At 37.5% G+C, this 24173-nt stretch overlaps 1 protein-coding gene and 1 long non-coding RNA gene across 2 annotated transcripts in view; one reads left to right on the top strand and one right to left on the bottom strand.

Annotated features, from left to right (window-relative positions):
* LOC114487042 (uncharacterized) overlaps window positions 1–24173 on the top strand; it is a 173424-nt gene that overhangs the window by 17555 nt on the left and 131696 nt on the right. The gene's annotated exons all lie outside the window — the stretch shown is intronic.
* The window catches only part of IQCH (IQ motif containing H), a 211878-nt gene continuing 194454 nt past the window's right edge, over window positions 6750–24173 (bottom strand). The window contains exons 19-21 of the mRNA XM_024128842.3: window positions 23084–23145; window positions 20427–20535; window positions 6750–6851 (exon numbers count right to left, since the gene is read on the bottom strand). Of these exons, the coding sequence (XP_023984610.1) occupies window positions 6750–6851; window positions 20427–20535; window positions 23084–23145 (273 nt within the window). The remainder of the gene's footprint in view (window positions 6852–20426; window positions 20536–23083; window positions 23146–24173) is intronic.

Genomic DNA, 24173 nt, shown 5'->3' with positions numbered 1-24173 from the left:
CGAGTGAAACCATGGGGCATGATTTCCCAGCTTTCAAACTCTTCTGCACGTTCCCATCATCAGTCCTCCACCAAAGTCTTACAGATCCATCACCATAGGAGAATTCCACTGATGCCACTTTCTCTTCTGATTTCTTTGATCATGCAGTTGTGATGCCTCACAATGCAGTCAGCTGCCCAAGTTTATGTTATTAGCAGGAAGCATGTGTAAGTTAAACCGTCCTTCTGTACTTTAAGCAACACACTAGAATTTGTTATAAAAGAGTAAGTCCCTTGCCTGATCTGGGACAAGTGACACTGAACTGTCTACTTTATACAATATGCTAGAATTTGTGTTAAACTAGTTTAAATCCCAAATTTCATTTAGCTTGAGACATGGGGTGAGATACCCTCAGAAAACTGAGATATCTCAGTTTTCTCATATGTAAAGTGAGGACAGTAGTAGTAGTAATTTTATGTTTAACTTGAAAATATTTTATTTTATTTATTTATTTTCCTTATTTTTTTTGGCTGCATCAGGTCTTAGTTGTGGCACACAGGATCTTTGTTGAGGCATGCAGGATCTTTTCGTTAAGGCGCGTGGTCTGCTAGGGTTTCTCTCTAGTTGCGGTGTGTGGGCTTCTCTCTAGTTGTGGTGTGCCGATTTTCTCTCTCTAGTTGTGGCGTGTGGGCTCTGTAGTTTGCAGCACATGGCCTCTCTCATTGAGGCACGAGAGCTCAATAGTTGTGGCACACGGGCTTAGTTGCCCTACCGGCATGTGGGATCTTAGTTCCCTGAGCAGGGATCGAACCCACATACCCTGTATTGGAAGACGGATTCTTTACCATTGGACCACCAGGGAAATCCCTATTGTTTAACTTTTTGAGGAAATATGAAATTATACATGGCCGTGACACCATTTTACATTCCTGTCAGCAATATATGAGGGTTCCAGTTTCACCATATCCTTGTCAAGCTTGTTTTTGTCTGTCTTTTTGATTCTAGCCATCTTAAGTGTGAAATGGTATCTTGCTGTTTTGATTTGCATTTCCCTAATAACTAATGGTGTTGTTGAGCATTTCTTCATGTGATTATTGTGGATTTGCATATCTTCTTTGAAAACTGTCTGTTCAAGTCCTTTGTTCACTTTTTAATTGGGTTATTTGTCTTTCTATTGTTGAATTGTAAGTGTACTTTATATACCGTGGACACTAGAGACTTATCAGATTTATGATTTGCAAATGTTTTCTCCCATTCTGTAAGTTGTCTTTTCACTTTCTTGAGTGCCCTTTGGTTCACACAGAAGTATTCAATTGTGATGGAATCCAACTTACTATTTTTACATTGGTTGATTGCACTTAACGTATCATATCTAAGAAACCATTGCTAACCACAAGGTTATGAAGATTTATACCTGTTTTCTTCTAAGAGTTTAATAGTTTTAGCTCTTACATTTAAGTCTTTGATCCAGTTTTACTTAATTTTTGTATATGCTGTGGAGTAGAGAGGTACAACTTCATTCATTTGTATGTGGATATCCATTTGTCCCAGCACCATTTGTCAAAAAGTCTATCTTTTCTCATTGAATGGGCTTGGCACTTGTTGAAAATCAATTGACTGTAAAAGTGAAGTTTTGTTTCTGGACTCTCAATTCTATTCCATTGATCTATATAATCTATATATCTATTCTTATGACAGTACCACACAGTCTTTTTTTTTAATTAATTTTTTTTTTTTTGGCTACGTTGGGTCTTCGTTGCTACGCATGGGCTTTTCTGTAGTTGCGGTGAGTGGGGGCTTCTTTTGTTGCGGAGCATGGGCTCTAGGCACGTGGGCTTCAGCAGTTGTAGCACACGGGCTCAATAGTTGTGGCTCGCAGGCTCTAGAGCACAGGCTCATGGAATGTCTGGATCATATATTAAGTGTAGGAATGATTTTTTTTTTAATGGCTGTACAGAGGTCCTTTATATAGCTATTCATAATTTTTAAGCAATACTCTATTGTTGAACATTTAGACCTTTCTGATTTTTCACTATTGTTGCAAATGATATATAATTTTTTGCTTAGGAAGGTGGCTACAAATATTCAACTTGAGAAAAAAACAAAACAAAACAACACCCAAGATAATGAGTAGAAAGGCATTGTGAAGGAAACCTAGATAAAGAGAATGTTGTTAGATAATTTTGAGTTTTTCAGTGATTGCAAAGTAAGTATTTTGTGTCCTTTTCTGGGAAGCAAAGTGGCATGAGTCTGTAAATGAGCCAAAATTTGAATTTAAATTTGAAGTTTATTTTGCTGTTTTGTTGTCAAGTTTATGGAACCATGATTTCATCATAACATTCCTTATGAGGCAACTGCAATAAACTTAGGTGTGGCCTTTTGTTTCTGGGAGCTATAATTAGCCATCTGGTGTACTTTTAAACATTTTGTTAAATAAAAAAAATCTTAAAATGTTGCATTTTACTCACTTCTCTTTCTCTCCATACATACATACACTCACACATATATATAATATATATGGTGACAAATGTGGAAGTGAACCAAAACGTTTACAGAATGGAAAAGAAATGCTTGGGGGGAAACCACCATCATAAACCGCCCCCCAAACGAAAAAACACTTACACATAGATGCCAAAGCTATATTTTTCTGTGCTACGTTTAGGGTCTTCTTATAACAATACAAAAGTTGTTTTTACCAACAGATTTTTAAACAGCAGGGACATGCTTATTATTTACTGTTTTGGTATTTTTCCCTCACATAAATACCCCAGAAACCAGCAGTTTAAAACTAATAAAGCCAGGCCCCTCCATCAAGTGTAATAAAGTTTCACAACCATGAGTTAGACTGTTTGTTAGAGTGAAAAATAAACCTATATATGTGGTTATGAAAGGGCTTTCTTAGAAAGTGTATAATCACATTTCAAAGTTAGAACTTCCATTTGAAGTTGCAATGAAATAATACTACTTAAACATTTATGCAGAGTGCTTCATCTTTGAAAGACTTTCACAACATTGGCCAATTAATCTCTACGGCTTCCCTAAGGAGCAGGTATTAACTATCTGCCATTTTTCTAGTTAGAAAATTGAGGAAGGTATGGCCATCTCAGAGAGTGGGAGGGTTGGGGAGACAAGTTTCTAGCCCTTACTATTCTGTGACTCTTTGGAATGTAACTCCTAATAGAATGCATCCGTTTTCTGTTGCACATTGATGAAATCATTAATAAAACAAAGATGGAAATAGCAGCTCAGTCTGCCTCAGGCTTTTAGATACAGTTCTTACCCTCCTGAGGCACACCTTTTGGAAAGAATGGAATACAGAAAAGATACAGAAGAGCAACAGCACATTCATTACATCCGCACTTGCAATGGATTAGACCAAACTTCTTCCAAGGAGAAAGGCAAAGTTAGATGCTTCCTCCCTCCCTGCAACCTCTACCCTCACATTATCCTGGCAACATAATTTCTAGTTTTCCAAATAAGATTTACTGTGATTAGCACATTTAAAGAGTTGAACAAGTTTGCTATGCACATTAAAGCCAGAGGAACAGTAAAATAAAACTAATGAACATTTATACTTTTGGAAATAAAATTAATGTATGCTTGAGAAATTCTGAAAGATAAATATTTAAATGTTAAAATACTTATCACCTTCCCCACTGGGACAGTGTTGGGAATTAATGAGATAACAAATATAAAGTGCTTTGAGCTCTTTAGAAGAAAGGTGCCAGATGCATACAAATGTTTAATTGTTAAAGCTATCAGATGATTACTAATATATTACTTAGGATAAAATACCTATTTTTATACTTGAAAAATAGGATGCTTGCAATTCTTAGGATGATATAGCTGAAGTAATGCTCCCCAAACTCCTCCCAGGTTACTCTACATCCTGTTGGCAATCCTTTCTTAACCTTACCCAGTTTCTTGACCTAATACCCATCTTTCGAGTGAAACCATGGGGCATGATTTCCCAGCTTTCAAACTCTTCTGCACGTTCCCATCATCAGTCCTCCACCAAAGTCTTACAGATCCATCACCATAGGAGAATTCCACTGATGCCACTTTCTCTTCTGATTTCTTTGATCATGCAGTTGTGATGCCTCACAATGCAGTCAGCTGCCCAAGTTTATGTTATTAGCAGGAAGCATGTGTAAGTTAAACCGTCCTTCTGTACTTTAAGCAACACACTAGAATTTGTTATAAAAGAGTAAGTCCCTTGCCTGATCTGGGACAAGTGACACTGAACTGTCTACTTTATACAATATGCTAGAATTTGTGTTAAACTAGTTTAAATCCCAAATTTCATTTAGCTTGAGACATGGGGTGAGATACCCTCAGAAAACTGAGATATCTCAGTTTTCTCATATGTAAAGTGAGGACAGTAGTAGTATTTTCCCACATGGTGTTGTTGGAAAGATGCAATTAAAAAAATGTATATAAAGCTTCTAGTACAGTACACACCTAGCCAGTAATAAGTGTTCAATAAAAGGTAAATGTAAGTAGATAGTGGAAGGTAGTTAAGTAGAAAGCACAATTTGCCACTGAATATCATTTATTTGCTTTCTTTAAAATCAATATAAAATAGGTAATATGTAAAGGAAGATAATTATCATCATCCAATAACGTGCTCCTAAATGGTTAGTAGAGTTTGCTTCTCAAACCATCACAAACATTCAATAGTAAACAATGGGTCATTTCTCATACAAAGATAGCTCTACTGTTAAACGTATGCTTCTCCCCAAAACTTCCCGAAAAATGGCACATCATTTTCAAAAATCCTCTTATCGACAAAGATTTCAGTTTCCCATTTGGAATAGTAAAAGCTCAGTAATTTATGTTGTTTAATTTATGTTTAGGATACATTGTACACATATACATGATTTGTTTTTCAAACTTAGTTTACTAATAGCACAGTATCTTTGCTATTCATATGTGCTAAAAGATAATGGACTATGCTTCTTTTCAAATGTTCTGTAATTAAAACATTTCACTAATTTAATCTGGTCCTCTGGCTTCTTTCACTTAATTACTTGAAGTGATTGTTTTATTATACCAATTTTTCTCCTTTGATTTTGAAGCCGTAGGTTTTTAGGTAGAGAACCTGACTCCCAATCACTTTCCAGTGAGACCTGAATCTGAATATAAGGCCTGAATTTGGAAACAGGCACTCTGTGGTGTATGTTAATGATAGAGGCAAAGAAGGAAAGTGCATTGTTTGAGAAAGCAATCATGTGGGTTAAAAAAAAAAAAAAGTACCAGAGAGTGAACTCATTTTACTATTGCCAGCAGCTTGGGGCTCAAGAGTGCTAATCAAAATTCACATATAAAAACTTCCTTGATAGATTTAACAGTTTTGTACTATTAAGACGGGGATCTCACCATGTGAAAGATCCACTGCTGTGCTGAACAAAACAGAGACAGTTTTCTTTTAAAGTCCAGAGCAGATGAGAGCCATAAGGAGACAGAGGGTTTCATTTACTCTCAGGACACCATTGTGCCAGTGAACTAATGAGTCTCTTGGACCTTATGTTGCTCTGGCTTCAATTGAGGCGAGACTCTAATGGGCATGTAGTACTTCCTATCCGTCAAGTGTCTGGACAATGGGCCTCTCATATGGATTAGAGCGATCTGGCAAGAAAAAGAGGTCATCATTTTACCTAGCACAGGCAGGAAACCTGGCTAATTAATGTATTTCCAACTATAGCAAAACAAAAGCTGACACATACACACACTAATGTTAATTTTATTGCAGAAACTCAGTCTATGACTGAGGCACAGTTAACACATTACTGGAATTCCATAGGTTATAAATACCCCTCTTTTCCCCAACACACTCAAATATTTTTAAAGATATAAAGGTCATTCTTTAAAACATCTCTGTGATCTTGGTGTTGTGACTTGCATATTTCCCCCTTCAGTAAAGCTGGATGATGTAGAAATACTTTGAACAATTACAAATGCTGAGAATTAGTGTCAACAGTGCATAATTTTAACAATTTGCCCTTTAAAAGGTACTGTTGAATTATGCTTGTAAAAATCCTACTGCTGTATTAAATGGAGAACTAGAGAATGTTAATTCAAGCTAGAGAGCTGAGTTTATTCAAGCTAAAGGGATGAGTTACACTTTATCTTAAACTAAGAACAGATACTGCCACCTAGATACATTCTGTTGCTTTATTTAACTAGATGTTGGCTTACCTTACTTTCTGAAAAATGGCAACAACAGACAATAGTGGCTTGATACAATAAAAATACAATGAATGATAAAGGGTCACTTTAAAAATCCATATAAATGTAATTTTCTTGGGAAAAACATTTGCGTTTTGCCAAATAGTGATGATTAAACCTTTATTCAATTTTTTAAATGCAGAAGACAAATTACTATCAGAAACAGAAGGAGAAAACTTTATAAAACATTTATAATCCTGAAGTTTATAAAGAGGTAGATGCAGAAGTGATATTAGTAAGACTTGTAACTTTCCTGATAGATTATTTCTTCCTGAGTTTGGGAAGAGGAAGAGATTGTTTAATGCTCTGAAATGATAACACAAACAGGTTTTGGCTTAATAAGTAAAATAAGGTCACTTAATAAACAATTTTTTAAAAAGAGCATTACATTACAATCTGTTCTGATACACCTCCTAGCAAACAAAGCAAACTAACTTTCCCTTCCTTTTATTCCTAATAGCAAAATGAACGTTGCCCCTTTTTTGGCTCTAGATTGCAATCCAAAATCAGTAATGTATTCCACGACCATTCATTTACCAGGTTCAGAGAGGTTTTTTATCATCTTTGGACTCTACATTTTCTTCAAATCTCAATTTGTTTTCCTCTGTTACTCCTAGAATGGCTTCAATGTCATCAATGGCGGTCTGTAAATGAACAGTAAAAATAATACTTGTTACTTAAAGACCTCTTTCAAGTCTTCCACCCAACCCCTCAAACATTAGCTCCTTTTTGGAGTTCAGTGTGGTTTAGACCATTTCTGCTTAAAGTGTGTTCCACTAACCAACACCCATCTACAGATTGCTGATTATCAGTCTTAATGAAAGGGTAAAAAAAATTGAGGGTAAGAACTTGGAAACCTTTATAGAAATTTTTATGTCTATTAAATCTAATAATGAAAAAATGGGCTTCTATTTTATGTCTTCAATTTTTTCATTTCATTTTTCTAGTAATTCATTTTTTGTTGTATTTTATAAAAGTATTGGGCTTCCCTGGTGGCGCGGTGGTTGAGAGTCCGTCTGCCGATGCAGGGGACACAGATTCGTGCCCCGGTCCGGGAAGATCCCACATGCTGCAAAGCGGCTGGGCCCGTGAGCCATGGCCGCTGGGCCTGTGCGTCCGGAGCCTGTGCTCCGCAACGGGAGAGGCCACAACAGTGAGAGGCCCGCGTACCGCAAAAAAAAAAAAAAAAAGTATTGATGCATGATAAGTCAGAAAAATACAAAACAAACAGGTCCTTCACTGCAGATAATTTGAGATGCACTGGTCTAGTCACTCTAGAATGAGGGCTAGTTGGCCGATGGGAGCATTTATTTCCATTGGTTTTTGGGAGAAAAATTGGCACCTTTCCATTTTATTCTAGTAAGTTATTTTTTATTGAGGTAGAATTCACATACCATAAAAGTTACCCTTTTAAAGTATATAATTCAGTGGTTTTTAGTATATTCATAAGCAGCCATCACTACTATGTTGTTCCAGAACATTTTCATTACCCCAAGTAGAAACTCTATACCCATTAGCTGCCACTCCCCATTTTCCACCTCTCCTAGCTCCTGGCAACCTCTAATCTGTTTTCTGGCTCTAAGGATTTTCCTACTCTGGACATTTCATGTAAATGGAATCATACAATCTGTGGCCTTTGTGTTTTAGCATAATGTTTTCAAGGTTCATCCATGTTGTAGCATGAATGGGAACTTAATTTCCTTTTTATGGCTGAATAATATTTCATTGTATCTATTATCTATTTTTACTTTGGTTGCTTGCACTTTAGGTATTATATCTAAGAAACCATTGCTAACCACAAGGTCATGAAGATTTACACCTATGTATTCCAATGTATGAAATATTATTCATTTAATATAATGGAATTCACCCATTTATTAGTTGATGGGAATTTGGGTTGTTTCTACTTTTTGGCTATTATGAGTAATGCTTCTATGAACATTAATATACATGTTTTTATATGAACATATATTTACAATACTCTTGGGTATATAACTAGGTGTGGAATTGCTGAGTCTTTTTTTTTTTTTTTTTTTTTGGTGGTGTTGCATGGTGGCTTGTGGGATCTTAGTTCCCCAACCAGGGATTGAACCAGGGCCCTCAGCAGTGAAAGCATGGAGTCCTAACCACTGGACCACCAGGGAATTCCCTATGTGGTAATTTTATGTTTAACTTGAAAATATTTTATTTTATTTATTTATTTTCCTTATTTTTTTTGGCTGCATCAGGTCTTAGTTGTGGCACACAGGATCTTTGTTGAGGCATGCAGGATCTTTTCGTTAAGGCGCGTGGTCTGCTAGGGTTTCTCTCTAGTTGCGGTGTGTGGGCTTCTCTCTAGTTGTGGTGTGCCGATTTTCTCTCTCTAGTTGTGGCGTGTGGGCTCTGTAGTTTGCAGCACATGGCCTCTCTCATTGAGGCACGAGAGCTCAATAGTTGTGGCACATGGGCTTAGTTGCCCTACCGGCATGTGGGATCTTAGTTCCCTGAGCAGGGATCGAACCCACATACCCTGTATTGGAAGACGGATTCTTTACCATTGGACCACCAGGGAAATCCCTATTGTTTAACTTTTTGAGGAAATATGAAATTATACATGGCCGTGACACCATTTTACATTCCTGTCAGCAATATATGAGGGTTCCAGTTTCACCATATCCTTGTCAAGCTTGTTTTTGTCTGTCTTTTTGATTCTAGCCATCTTAAGTGTGAAATGGTATCTTGCTGTTTTGATTTGCATTTCCCTAATAACTAATGGTGTTGTTGAGCATTTCTTCATGTGATTATTGTGGATTTGCATATCTTCTTTGAAAACTGTCTGTTCAAGTCCTTTGTTCACTTTTTAATTGGGTTATTTGTCTTTCTATTGTTGAATTGTAAGTGTACTTTATATACCGTGGACACTAGAGACTTATCAGATTTATGATTTGCAAATGTTTTCTCCCATTCTGTAAGTTGTCTTTTCACTTTCTTGAGTGCCCTTTGGTTCACACAGAAGTATTCAATTGTGATGGAATCCAACTTACTATTTTTACATTGGTTGATTGCACTTAACGTATCATATCTAAGAAACCATTGCTAACCACAAGGTTATGAAGATTTATACCTGTTTTCTTCTAAGAGTTTAATAGTTTTAGCTCTTACATTTAAGTCTTTGATCCAGTTTTACTTAATTTTTGTATATGCTGTGGAGTAGAGAGGTACAACTTCATTCATTTGTATGTGGATATCCATTTGTCCCAGCACCATTTGTCAAAAAGTCTATCTTTTCTCATTGAATGGGCTTGGCACTTGTTGAAAATCAATTGACTGTAAAAGTGAAGTTTTGTTTCTGGACTCTCAATTCTATTCCATTGATCTATATAATCTATATATCTATTCTTATGACAGTACCACACAGTCTTTTTTTTTAATTAATTTTTTTTTTTTTGGCTACGTTGGGTCTTCGTTGCTACGCATGGGCTTTTCTGTAGTTGCGGTGAGTGGGGGCTTCTTTTGTTGCGGAGCATGGGCTCTAGGCACGTGGGCTTCAGCAGTTGTAGCACACGGGCTCAATAGTTGTGGCTCGCAGGCTCTAGAGCACAGGCTCAGTGGTTGTGGCGCATGGGCTTAGTTGCTCCGCAGCATGTGGGATCTTCCCGGACCAGGGATTGAACCTGTGTCCCCTGCATTGGCAGGCGGATTCTTAACCACTGCACTACCAGGGAAGTCCCCATATAGTCTTGATTACTGTAGCTTTGTAGTAAGTTTTTAAAATTGAGAGGCCCTCTAACTTTATTCTTCTTTTTCAAAATTATTTTGACTATTCTGGATCTCTTGCATTTCCACATGAATTCTAGGATTATCTTGTCAATTTCTGTAATAAAGCCAGCTGGGATTTTGATAGGAATTGCAATGAATCTGTGGATCAATTTGGAGCGAGCTATCATTTTAGCAATGCTAAGTCTTCTATTCCATAAACCATAGAATGTCTTTCCACTTATTTAGGTCTCCTTTTTTTTATGCTGTTTTGTAGTTTTCAGTGGACAGGTCTTGTACTTCTTCTGCTAAACTTATTTCTAAGTATTTTATTTTTTTGATTAAAAAAATGGATTTAAAATTATTTTTGGATTGTTCATTGCTAATGTATAGAGATACAATTGATTTTTGTATATTGATGTTGGTTCTTACAACCTTGCTGAATTTGTTTATTAGCTCTAATAGATTGTTTCTGGGTTCTTTAGGATTTCTATATATAAGATCATGTCATCTGTGAAAAGAGATAATTTTATTTCTTTCCAGTCTGGGCGCCTTTTATTTCTTTTTCTTGCCTAACTGCCCTAGCTAGAACCTCCAGTACAATGATGAATAGAATTGGTGAGAGCAAACATCCTTGTCTTGCTCCTGATCTTACGGGGAAAGTTTTCAGTCTTGCACCATTAACTATGATGTTAGCTGTGGGTTTTTCCTAGATGCCCTTATCAGGTTGAGGAAGTTATTTATTTATAAATAAAGTTATTTATTTATACCTTTATTTCTAGTTTGAGTGTTTTTATCAAGAAAGGGTGTTAGATTTTGTTAAATGCTTTTTCTGCATCACCTTCCATTTTTATTTGGCCTTTACTTTGCTGGTAAATCCTTGTTTACAAACTGAAAATTCTTATTCGACTGTCATTAGGAGAGTAGACAGAAAATACTACCCAAAATGAATCTAGTCCACTTTTCACGTTTTTAAAAAAATTATTCCTATTTTGTTGAGATTTAAAGTTTTTACCTTTAGACCTTCTAACAAGAGTAAAAAATGTCAAGATAGCAATTTTATTTATATGACATGAGAAGGCTAGAAACCATGAGATATTTAAAAGCTACTTAAGAACATCTGACTTTTGATGATTTTTAAAGTCAGACAAAGGGCAGAGAAATAGCCTTTATTTTGTCAACAGTAGTTGGCTCTGCCAACCTCAAGTCCAAGCTCAGAGTCTACTAAGTATGCATGGTTTGGGGGATAAACCATCTGCTTTAGTCTGCCCAGGCTGCTATAACAAAATATCGTAGACAGAGTGGCTTAAACAACAAAAAATTATATCTCACATTTCTGGAGGCTGGGAAGTTCGAGGTCAAGGCTAGCTGATTCAGTTCCTGGTGAGAGCTGTCTTCCTGGCTTGTGTACAGCCATCTTTTTGCTGTACCCTCATATGGTTGGGAGAGAGAGACAGAGAGAGGGGGACAGAGAGAGAGAGAGAGAGAAACAGACAGAGAGAGAGACAGAGACAGAGAGAAGGAGCGCAAGCTCTCTGGTCTCTTTTGAGGGCATTAATCCCATCATGAGGATTCCACCATTATGACCTCATTTAGACATAATAACTTCCCAGTGTCCCCATCTTCATATATCATCACATTGGAGATGAAGGGTTAAACACGTGAACTTTTGGGAGGACACAATTCAATTCAGTCCACAGCACCATCTGATTCTGACTATTAGCTGTATTTGGACAGATAACTGATCACGTGCATATAGGCTCAGAATTTTGCACATCACAGTAACAGATGAAATGATGCTAGCTGGCAGGAACTTAGAATATAACTGATGAGCATAGATCCTTTAGGACCAGTGAAAGTTGATGCAACACATAAAATGTACAGCCATCTTTTTGCTGTACCCTCACATGGATGGTTGGGAGAGAGAGACAGAGAGAGGGGGAGAGAGAGAGAGAGAGAAACAGACAGAGAGAGAGACAGAGACAGAGAGAAGGAGCGCAAGCTCTCTGGTCTCTTTTGAGGGCATTAATCCCATCATGAGGATTCCACCATTATGACCTCATTTAGACATAATAACTTCCCAGTGTCCCCATCTTCATATATCATCACATTGGAGATGAAGGGTTAAACACGTGAACTTTTGGGAGGACACAATTCAGTTCAGTCCACAGCACCATCTGATTCTGACTATTAGCTGTATTTGGACAGATAACTGATCACGTGCATATAGGCTCAGAATTTTGCACATCACAGTAACAGATGAAATGATGCTAGCTGGCAGGAACTTAGAATATAACTGATGAGCATAGATCCTTTAGGACCAGTGAAAGTTGATGCAACACATAAAATCACACTGAAGAGCAAAGCATTATTATCATTACTGTTACTAGAGGGACCAGGCCCTAGCTCAAGGAAAAAAAGTATCAAAATTTTTATTTTTATCAAGCTTTTGCTGGGCTTTCCATTTAAGAGAAAAATCACATATGGTTTTCTTTCTTGCTTGCTTGCTTTCTTCCTTTCTTCCTTCCTTCCCTGCTTCTTTCCTTTTTTTTTTTTCTTTTTGGCCACTCGGGATAGATCCCCAACTAGGGATCAAGCCCCGATCAGGGATCAAACCCTCGCCGCCTGCAGTGGAAGCGTGGGGTCATAACCAGTGGACCGCCAGGAAAGTCCCCGCATGTGGTTTCTGATGAGTCCCTTGACTTACTTGACCCATTCAGACACGATGAAGGCTCAGACTGGGAACCAGATGCAGACTCTGGTGAACAATTCCAAGTGTTCATCTCTGTTCAGCTGGTATTTTTTAAAACTTTCGGTGTAGATCTCGCTCCTGTTTTCTAGAGTTTGGAGACTTCTGGTCAATTACACATGACTGGATTTCCTGAACCAACATCTTTAAGGGACGTTTGGAAGCTTCAGAAGGTTAGCGATGAAAAACACCTGTCCCACTTTGGCGAAATGGGGTGGAGCAGGTGGCTTACGAATATGGTGAGGTTTTCCTCTTCTTTCCACACACATTGTCCTTCCTGGCGTCTCAGAACTTCTCTGGCTCTAGAAATTTGCGCTTCCCAGGAATCCTTAGCCAGACATTGTATTATCTGAAATATAGGTAGATTATATTCAGGATTTTTGGTTGTGACAGTCTCTGTTTCGGCTCCATTGTGACACTTCACCTTCAACATCAAAAAGCCTTGTTGTCTTGTAAGCTTACGTTTGGAGATTGCAGTAAGTTAAAACAAGTCTACTATATTTCAAAGAAAAAGTTTCAAACTATTAAATTTAACTAATGGGTTCAGTGGGAACCTTACAATATTGACCCTGCATGTTGTAAAATATGTACTGCTTACAATGAAAAAAAATGGTTTAGCACTTGTTTACAATGCAGCATGAGGTATTTTCAGCCCTTGTATAGAAATTAACCAGGATCGTTAGTTAATTAACACCTCACCTTAAAATTGGTCTCGCCTTGCATATTAGGTGCTGATATTTCTTGATGGATGATGAAGAGATTGCGAGCAAAGGTCATGAGGACCCCCTGGAGATCCTCACCAATTGTTCTGTTAATGATAGCCAAACAAATGAGTTTACCAACGATTCCCCTCACATGCTTAAAAACAATCACCCTCTCATTTGTGTCTGTCTGGTGATGGAATTTAATGAGTCTTTTCAATCTCACAAGGTGGCAATCTTCAGGGAGATATGAAAGATGAGGCTCCATTTTAACTTGTCAACAAAAAGGATTTGTGTAATAAATATTTTTTATTAATCAACTTAGCAGAATGTAGGAATGGGTTCAGTCATTCCTAGCAAAAGGCTACCACTGAGCTAGGACACTAGTATTAGCTCATTTTAAAAACTGTTAGTTTAAGAGAATTGTTGCTGAGTAAAATTCATGCCTAACAATTTACTTGCCTACAGAGACATTTGCACCTCAGTATTCTGGTGACTTTCATCTAGAGATTGTTTTCTATTTCATGTATACAAGTGATTCCTGCTACTTATGAATGCACCCCATTTATGTGCAGAGGAGAATGTGCCCCATTCATGAACAGCGGTCTTTATAAAGCTGAACATACATTTAAAGAAGATTTCAGAGACAACTTGCAAACCATCCTGTAGAATTAAACTATGGTCAGTGAACATTCCCAAACAACTAGATCATTGTTAAGTTTTAACTTGGAAACAAAACTCCAGGGTATTTTTCTAGCTATTTTTCAAACTTTTTAAAAATCAAAGTTAAAAACAGATTAAATGAATGGATTAGTTTTTTAAAGTCATTCTATCCCGAGGGGGTGAACCTAAAGAGCAAGCTGCCTCTTAAGGCAGCTGCAAAGAACTTAGGGATTACTTCTTTTCCCAGTTGTTAACTGTAAAATAAGTCACCTTAGAGTCTAAGGCTTAGACACTTGTGGAATGGCTTCCTTCCAGTCTGATTGGGCTTTCCCTTGGGTCAGGGTGGGAGTAGATAGCTTCCCAGGCTCCAAGACAGAAGATCAGAGCTCTATGTCCTGCCACTGACTATGTGACTTTGGGGAAGTTACTTAAGCTCTCTGGGTCTTCATTCCTTTTTCTCTGAAATGAAGGAATTGGACTAGATAAGTACTGCCAAACTTTTTGAGTTAGATTCCCAAAATCCAAGGACTACCTACCCCTACCCCTTATAGCTACTGAACATTAGTATCTCTTCTTTTAATAGAAAAAACAATAGCCAAAGGCAACTTCAGAGTCATTAATTTTTAACAGTGATTTGTATTTTATTGCCACAGGGTCAGTATGTATTAGACCCTGGGTGCTTCTCCAAACAAATTCCTGGGGCCCATCCAGATCAACAAAATCAGAATCTTTGATTGTGCAGTTTTACCAAGTATGTTTCACCAAGTCCCCCAAGGTGATTCTTACATATTCTAAAGATTGAGACCCATACTTTAAAAAAATTGTGTGTGTGTGTGTGTGTGTGTGTGTGTGTGTGTTGATGCATGATAAGTCAGAAAAATACAAAACAAACAGGTCCTTCACTGCAGATAATTTGAGATGCACTGGTCTAGTCACTCTAGAATGAGGGCTAGTTGGCCGATGGGAGCATTTATTTCCATTGGTTTTTGGGAGAAAAATTGGCACCTTTCCATTTTATTCTAGTAAGTTATTTTTTATTGAGGTAGAATTCACATACCATAAAAGTTACCCTTTTAAAGTATATAATTCAGTGGTTTTTAGTATATTCATAAGCAGCCATCACTACTATGTTGTTCCAGAACATTTTCATTACCCCAAGTAGAAACTCTATACCCATTAGCTGCCACTCCCTATTTTCCACCTCTCCTAGCTCCTGGCAACCTCTAATCTGTTTTCTGGCTCTAAGGATTTTCCTACTCTGGACATTTCATGTAAATGGAATCATACAATCTGTGGCCTTTGTGTTTTAGCATAATGTTTTCAAGGTTCATCCATGTTGTAGCATGAATGGGAACTTAATTTCCTTTTTATGGCTGAATAATATTTCATTGTATCTATTATCTATTTTTACTTTGGTTGCTTGCACTTTAGGTATTATATCTAAGAAACCATTGCTAACCACAAGGTCATGAAGATTTACACCTATGTATTCCAATGTATGAAATATTATTCATTTAATATAATGGAATTCACCCATTTATTAGTTGATGGGAATTTGGGTTGTTTCTACTTTTTGGCTATTATGAGTAATGCTTCTATGAACATTAATATACATGTTTTTATATGAACATATATTTACAATACTCTTGGGTATATAACTAGGTGTGGAATTGCTGAGTCTTTTTTTTTTTTTTTTTTTTTGGTGGTGTTGCATGGTGGCTTGTGGGATCTTAGTTCCCCAACCAGGGATTGAACCAGGGCCCTCAGCAGTGAAAGCATGGAGTCCTAACCACTGGACCACCAGGGAATTCCCTATGTGGTAATTTTATGTTTAACTTGAAAATATTTTATTTTATTTATTTATTTTCCTTATTTTTTTTGGCTGCATCAGGTCTTAGTTGTGGCACACAGGATCTTTGTTGAGGCATGCAGGATCTTTTCGTTAAGGCGCGTGGTCTGCTAGGGTTTCTCTCTAGTTGCGGTGTGTGGGCTTCTCTCTAGTTGTGGTGTGCCGATTTTCTCTCTCTAGTTGTGGCGTGTGGGCTCTGTAGTTTGCAGCACATGGCCTCTCTCATTGAGGCACGAGAGCTCAATAGTTGTGGCACATGGGCTTAGTTGCCCTACCGGCATGTGGGATCTTAGTTCCCTGAGCAGGGATCGAACCCACATACCCTGTATTGGAAGACGGATTCTTTACCATTGGACCACCAGGGAAATCCCTATTGTTTAACTTTTTGAGGAAATATGAAATTATACATGGCCGTGACACCATTTTACATTCCTGTCAGCAATATATGAGGGTTCCAGTTTCACCATATCCTTGTCAAGCTTGTTTTTGTCTGTCTTTTTGATTCTAGCCATCTTAAGTGTGAAATGGTATCTTGCTGTTTTGATTTGCATTTCCCTAATAACTAATGGTGTTGTTGAGCATTTCTTCATGTGATTATTGTGGATTTGCATATCTTCTTTGAAAACTGTCTGTTCAAGTCCTTTGTTCACTTTTTAATTGGGTTATTTGTCTTTCTATTGTTGAATTGTAAGTGTACTTTATATACCGTGGACACTAGAGACTTATCAGATTTATGATTTGCAAATGTTTTCTCCCATTCTGTAAGTTGTCTTTTCACTTTCTTGAGTGCCCTTTGGTTCACACAGAAGTATTCAATTGTGATGGAATCCAACTTACTATTTTTACATTGGTTGATTGCACTTAACGTATCATATCTAAGAAACCATTGCTAACCACAAGGTTATGAAGATTTATACCTGTTTTCTTCTAAGAGTTTAATAGTTTTAGCTCTTACATTTAAGTCTTTGATCCAGTTTTACTTAATTTTTGTATATGCTGTGGAGTAGAGAGGTACAACTTCATTCATTTGTATGTGGATATCCATTTGTCCCAGCACCATTTGTCAAAAAGTCTATCTTTTCTCATTGAATGGGCTTGGCACTTGTTGAAAATCAATTGACTGTAAAAGTGAAGTTTTGTTTCTGGACTCTCAATTCTATTCCATTGATCTATATAATCTATATATCTATTCTTATGACAGTACCACACAGTCTTTTTTTTTAATTAATTTTTTTTTTTTTGGCTACGTTGGGTCTTCGTTGCTACGCATGGGCTTTTCTGTAGTTGCGGTGAGTGGGGGCTTCTTTTGTTGCGGAGCATGGGCTCTAGGCACGTGGGCTTCAGCAGTTGTAGCACACGGGCTCAATAGTTGTGGCTCGCAGGCTCTAGAGCACAGGCTCAGTGGTTGTGGCGCATGGGCTTAGTTGCTCCGCAGCATGTGGGATCTTCCCGGACCAGGGATTGAACCTGTGTCCCCTGCATTGGCAGGCGGATTCTTAACCACTGCACTACCAGGGAAGTCCCCATATAGTCTTGATTACTGTAGCTTTGTAGTAAGTTTTTAAAATTGAGAGGCCCTCTAACTTTATTCTTCTTTTTCAAAATTATTTTGACTATTCTGGATCTCTTGCATTTCCACATGAATTCTAGGATTATCTTGTCAATTTCTGTAATAAAGCCAGCTGGGATTTTGATAGGAATTGCAATGAATCTGTGGATCAATTTGGAGCGAGCTATCATTTTAGCAATGCTAAGTCTTCTATTCCATAAACCATAGAATGTCTTTCCACTTATTTAGGTCTCCTTTTTTTTATGCTGTTTTGTAGTTTTCAGTGGACAGGTCTTGTACTTCTTCTGCTAAACTTATTTCTAAGTATTTTATTTTTTTGATTAAAAAAATGGATTTAAAATTATTTTTGGATTGTTCATTGCTAATGTATAGAGATACAATTGATTTTTGTATATTGATGTTGGTTCTTACAACCTTGCTGAATTTGTTTATTAGCTCTAATAGATTGTTTCTGGGTTCTTTAGGATTTCTATATATAAGATCATGTCATCTGTGAAAAGAGATAATTTTATTTCTTTCCAGTCTGGGCGCCTTTTATTTCTTTTTCTTGCCTAACTGCCCTAGCTAGAACCTCCAGTACAATGATGAATAGAATTGGTGAGAGCAAACATCCTTGTCTTGCTCCTGATCTTACGGGGAAAGTTTTCAGTCTTGCACCATTAACTATGATGTTAGCTGTGGGTTTTTCCTAGATGCCCTTATCAGGTTGAGGAAGTTATTTATTTATAAATAAAGTTATTTATTTATACCTTTATTTCTAGTTTGAGTGTTTTTATCAAGAAAGGGTGTTAGATTTTGTTAAATGCTTTTTCTGCATCACCTTCCATTTTTATTTGGCCTTTACTTTGCTGGTAAATCCTTGTTTACAAACTGAAAATTCTTATTCGACTGTCATTAGGAGAGTAGACAGAAAATACTACCCAAAATGAATCTAGTCCACTTTTCACGTTTTTAAAAAAATTATTCCTATTTTGTTGAGATTTAAAGTTTTTACCTTTAGACCTTCTAACAAGAGTAAAAAATGTCAAGATAGCAATTTTATTTATATGACATGAGAAGGCTAGAAACCATGAGATATTTAAAAGCTACTTAAGAACATCTGACTTTTGATGATTTTTAAAGTCAGACAAAGGGCAGAGAAATAGCCTTTATTTTGTCAACAGTAGTTGGCTCTGCCAACCTCAAGTCCAAGCTCAGAGTCTACTAAGTATGCATGGTTTGGGGGATAAACCATCTGCTTTAGTCTGCCCAGGCTGCTATAACAAAATATCGTAGACAGAGTGGCTTAAACAACAAAAAATTATATCTCACATTTCTGGAGGCTGGGAAGTTCGAGGTCAAGGCTAGCTGATTCAGTTCCTGGTGAGAGCTGTCTTCCTGGCTTGTGTACAGCCATCTTTTTGCTGTACCCTCATATGGTTGGGAGAGAGAGACAGAGAGAGGGGGACAGAGAGAGAGAGAGAAACAGACAGAGAGAGAGACAGAGACAGAGAGAAGGAGCGCAAGCTCTCTGGTCTCTTTTGAGGGCATTAATCCCATCATGAGGATTCCACCATTATGACCTCATTTAGACATAATAACTTCCCAGTGTCCCCATCTTCATATATCATCACATTGGAGATGAAGGGTTAAACACGTGAACTTTTGGGAGGACACAATTCAGTTCAGTCCACAGCACCATCTGATTCTGACTATTAGCTGTATTTGGACAGATAACTGATCACGTGCATATAGGCTCAGAATTTTGCACATCACAGTAACAGATGAAATGATGCTAGCTGGCAGGAACTTAGAATATAACTGATGAGCATAGATCCTTTAGGACCAGTGAAAGTTGATGCAACACATAAAATCACACTGAAGAGCAAAGCATTATTATCATTACTGTTACTAGAGGGACCAGGCCCTAGCTCAAGGAAAAAAAGTATCAAAATTTTTATTTTTATCAAGCTTTTGCTGGGCTTTCCATTTAAGAGAAAAATCACATATGGTTTTCTTTCTTGCTTGCTTGCTTTCTTCCTTTCTTCCTTCCTTCCCTGCTTCTTTCCTTTTTTTTTTTTCTTTTTGGCCACTCGGGATAGATCCCCAACTAGGGATCAAGCCCCGATCAGGGATCAAACCCTCGCCGCCTGCAGTGGAAGCCTGGGGTCATAACCAGTGGACCGCCAGGAAAGTCCCCGCATGTGGTTTCTGATGAGTCCCTTGACTTACTTGACCCATTCAGACACGATGAAGGCTCAGACTGGGAACCAGATGCAGACTCTGGTGAACAATTCCAAGTGTTCATCTCTGTTCAGCTGGTATTTTTTAAAACTTTCGGTGTAGATCTCGCTCCTGTTTTCTAGAGTTTGGAGACTTCTGGTCAATTACACATGACTGGATTTCCTGAACCAACATCTTTAAGGGACGTTTGGAAGCTTCAGAAGGTTAGCGATGAAAAACACCTGTCCCACTTTGGCGAAATGGGGTGGAGCAGGTGGCTTACGAATGTGGTGAGGTTTTCCTCTTCTTTCCACACACATTGTCCTTCCTGGCGTCTCAGAACTTCTCTGGCTCTAGAAATTTGCGCTTCCCAGGAATCCTTAGCCAGACATTGTATTATCTGAAATATAGGTAGATTATATTCAGGATTTTTGGTTGTGACAGTCTCTGTTTCGGCTCCATTGTGACACTTCACCTTCAACATCAAAAAGCCTTGTTGTCTTGTAAGCTTACGTTTGGAGATTGCAGTAAGTTAAAACAAGTCTACTATATTTCAAAGAAAAAGTTTCAAACTATTAAATTTAACTAATGGGTTCAGTGGGAACCTTACAATATTGACCCTGCATGTTGTAAAATATGTACTGCTTACAATGAAAAAAAATGGTTTAGCACTTGTTTACAATGCAGCATGAGGTATTTTCAGCCCTTGTATAGAAATTAACCAGGATCGTTAGTTAATTAACACCTCACCTTAAAATTGGTCTCGCCTTGCATATTAGGTGCTGATATTTCTTGATGGATGATGAAGAGATTGCGAGCAAAGGTCATGAGGACCCCCTGGAGATCCTCACCAATTGTTCTGTTAATGATAGCCAAACAAATGAGTTTACCAACGATTCCCCTCACATGCTTAAAAACAATCACCCTCTCATTTGTGTCTGTCTGGTGATGGAATTTAATGAGTCTTTTCAATCTCACAAGGTGGCAATCTTCAGGGAGATATGAAAGATGAGGCTCCATTTTAACTTGTCAACAAAAAGGATTTGTGTAATAAATATTTTTTATTAATCAACTTAGCAGAATGTAGGAATGGGTTCAGTCATTCCTAGCAAAAGGCTACCACTGAGCTAGGACACTAGTATTAGCTCATTTTAAAAACTGTTAGTTTAAGAGAATTGTTGCTGAGTAAAATTCATGCCTAACAATTTACTTGCCTACAGAGACATTTGCACCTCAGTATTCTGGTGACTTTCATCTAGAGATTGTTTTCTATTTCATGTATACAAGTGATTCCTGCTACTTATGAATGCACCCCATTTATGTGCAGAGGAGAATGTGCCCCATTCATGAACAGAGGTGTTTATAAAGCTGAACATACATTTAAAGAAGATTTCAGAGACAACTTGCAAACCATCCTGTAGAATTAAACTATGGTCAGTGAACATTCCCAAACAACTAGATCATTGTTAAGTTTTAACTTGGAAACAAAACTCCAGGGTATTTTTCTAGCTATTTTTCAAACTTTTTAAAAATCAAAGTTAAAAACAGATTAAATGAATGGATTAGTTTTTTAAAGTCATTCTATCCCGAGGGGGTGAACCTAAAGAGCAAGCTGCCTCTTAAGGCAGCTGCAAAGAACTTAGGGATTACTTCTTTTCCCAGTTGTTAACTGTAAAATAAGTCACCTTAGAGTCTAAGGCTTAGACACTTGTGGAATGGCTTCCTTCCAGTCTGATTGGGCTTTCCCTTGGGTCAGGGTGGGAGTAGATAGCTTCCCAGGCTCCAAGACAGAAGATCAGAGCTCTATGTCCTGCCACTGACTATGTGACTTTGGGGAAGTTACTTAAGCTCTCTGGGTCTTCATTCCTTTTTCTCTGAAATGAAGGAATTGGACTAGATAAGTACTGCCAAACTTTTTGAGTTAGATTCCCAAAATCCAAGGACTACCTACCCCTACCCCTTATAGCTACTGAACATTAGTATCTCTTCTTTTAATAGAAAAAACAATAGCCAAAGGCAACTTCAGAGTCATTAATTTTTAACAGTGATTTGTATTTTATTGCCACAGGGTCAGTATGTATTAGACCCTGGGTGCTTCTCCAAACAAATTCCTGGGGCCCATCCAGATCAACAAAATCAGAATCTTTGATTGTGCAGTTTTACCAAGTATGTTTCACCAAGTCCCCCAAGGTGATTCTTACATATTCTAAAGATTGAGACCCATACTTTAAAAAAATTGTGTGTGTGTGTGTGTGTGTGTGTGTGTGTGTGTGTGTGTGTGTGTGATGCTGGGTCCACACATGGATTCAAGCCCCTCGTGCCACCCCTCCTCAGCCTCCTCAGGTCCATGGTTCCCAGGCTGGGAATCAAGAAACTAGATGGACTCTAAGTCCCGTTCCCGATTAATAATTCATTTCTAAAATTTCCTTCATTTTTCCCTTGAAATTTCTACTCAAATGTCACTATTTCCAGAAATATGCCAGTACAAATGGAGTCAGTATGAAGTTATCCCAGTAAAGCCAAACCACAAAATTCTGGTCTGTAGGGTCATCCCCTCTTGGAGCCCTCACCTGATGTGACCTGACTGCAATAAAGCCAAACAAAGCCCAACCAACTCATGAAAAGCCTCTCCTTGATCCTCCAGAGAAAATAAAGCAACACGAAGAAAAGTTTATAGTTGCTCATCTTTTCTTCTTCAATATTCTGTAGATATTAAAAGGAAGAAAAAGAAACAGTTTCCCAATAAGTCAGGATGACTTAAAGGTACCAAATAACCTTTATTTGGTTATATTCCAAGATATGAATAAGACACAATTCAAGGTTGTGGCTCTAAAGTTCTGAGTCCTAGTTGAAGAGACAACTTTGCTTGTTCTCCAGAATAACCTGGAGAGAAATCTGCAGGAAACAGGGAAGCATAGAGAAGCCTCCTGAGTGGTGCAATAGGACTCTTCTCAGCATAAACGTATCTTGAGGAGACTGCATCAGGGCCAGAACTGGATCTGAAGAGGGACGACAGACCCTGCCATTTTGGGGAGCATCTTGCCAAGTCACCAGAGCATTTTTCTAAGCATGCCAGAATGAAAACTGCCCTTCTGCAATCAGGACATCTGAGCTGGTTCCTCATCAGTCAGATTTGCTGTGCCTTGTAGGTGTACGTGTTTGAGTGTAATATGTTGTTAAAACTAGCCCCTTACCCATCAATTTTGGATAATTAATCAATTATACTTATGAACTCCTGCTGACACATCTAAAGTCAATTTATGAAATACTGAAAGATCTAAATAAAACAAGATAGACTACCAATAAATCAGCATGCTGATTAAAATGCATGAGAAGCATCATTCTTGTTGGTTGTTATAGTCTATTTTCTTAGCTTATTACATCTCATAGACACACTTCATACTCACAACATTCCCAACTTGTCTCTCTTCAGGTGTTCATATAATAGAAAGATAGTTCCTTGTCTGTCCTATAAAATTTGAATGGGAAGAAAAGAAATAGCATATTATGTTGGAAACAAAGTAAAGAAAACATACTACACTAAGACCAATAAGGCTGATTTGAACTGAAATCTAGAGCTAATTGCAAATACTGTGAGAAGCACATTTGGAAAGGATGTCTCCAGAATATGGAATAGATATGTTCTAGGACAGTGTTTTTTGTAAAATTGAGATTATAATTTATTTATAACATTGTATAAGTTTAAGGTTTACATGTTATTTTATATATTTATTTATTGCAATATGATTACCACTGTAGCTTTGGCTAAGACCTCTATCTCATCACATACTTATCATTTTATTTTTGTGGTGAGAACATTTAAGATCTAGTCTCATATTAATTTTGAAGTATATAATGTAATATTGTTGACTATAGTCATTATGCTGTTCATTAGATCCCCAGAAACTATTCATCTTCTAGCTGCAAGTTTGTACCCTTTGACCAACGTCTTCCCAATCCCCCGCCCACCCCGGGCCCTGGTAACCACCATTCTACTCTCTGTTTCTATGAGTTTGACTTTTTTAGATTCCACATATAAGTGATATTGTACAATTTTTGTCTTGTCTGGCTTATCTCACTTAGCATAATGCAGTCAAGTTCCATCTATGTTGTCACAAATGGCAGGATTTCCTTCTTTCTCATGGCTGAGTAATATTCCATTCTGTATATAATACACTGCATCTTTTTGTTGATATATAGTTGATGTACAATATGTTTCAGGTGTACAACATAGTGATTCACAATTTTTAAAGGTTATACTCCATTTATAGTTATTATAAAATATTGGCTATATTCCCTATACTGTACAATACATCCTTGTAGCTTATTTATTTTATATATAGTAGTTTGTACTTCTTAATCCCCTACTCCTGTCTTGTCCCTCCTGCCTTCCCTCTTCCCCCTGGTAACCACTAGTTTGTTCTCTGTATCTGTGAGTCTGTTTCTTTCTTCTTGTATTAACTAGTCTGTTGTATTTTTTAGATTCCACATATAAGT

Source organism: Physeter macrocephalus, chromosome 11, assembly GCF_002837175.3.
Source record: "Physeter macrocephalus isolate SW-GA chromosome 11, ASM283717v5, whole genome shotgun sequence".
NCBI classification, from domain to species: domain Eukaryota; kingdom Metazoa; phylum Chordata; class Mammalia; order Artiodactyla; family Physeteridae; genus Physeter; species Physeter macrocephalus.
The sequence above is the reverse complement of the archived record's forward strand: the minus strand, read 5'-3'. Positions and strand labels throughout refer to the sequence as shown.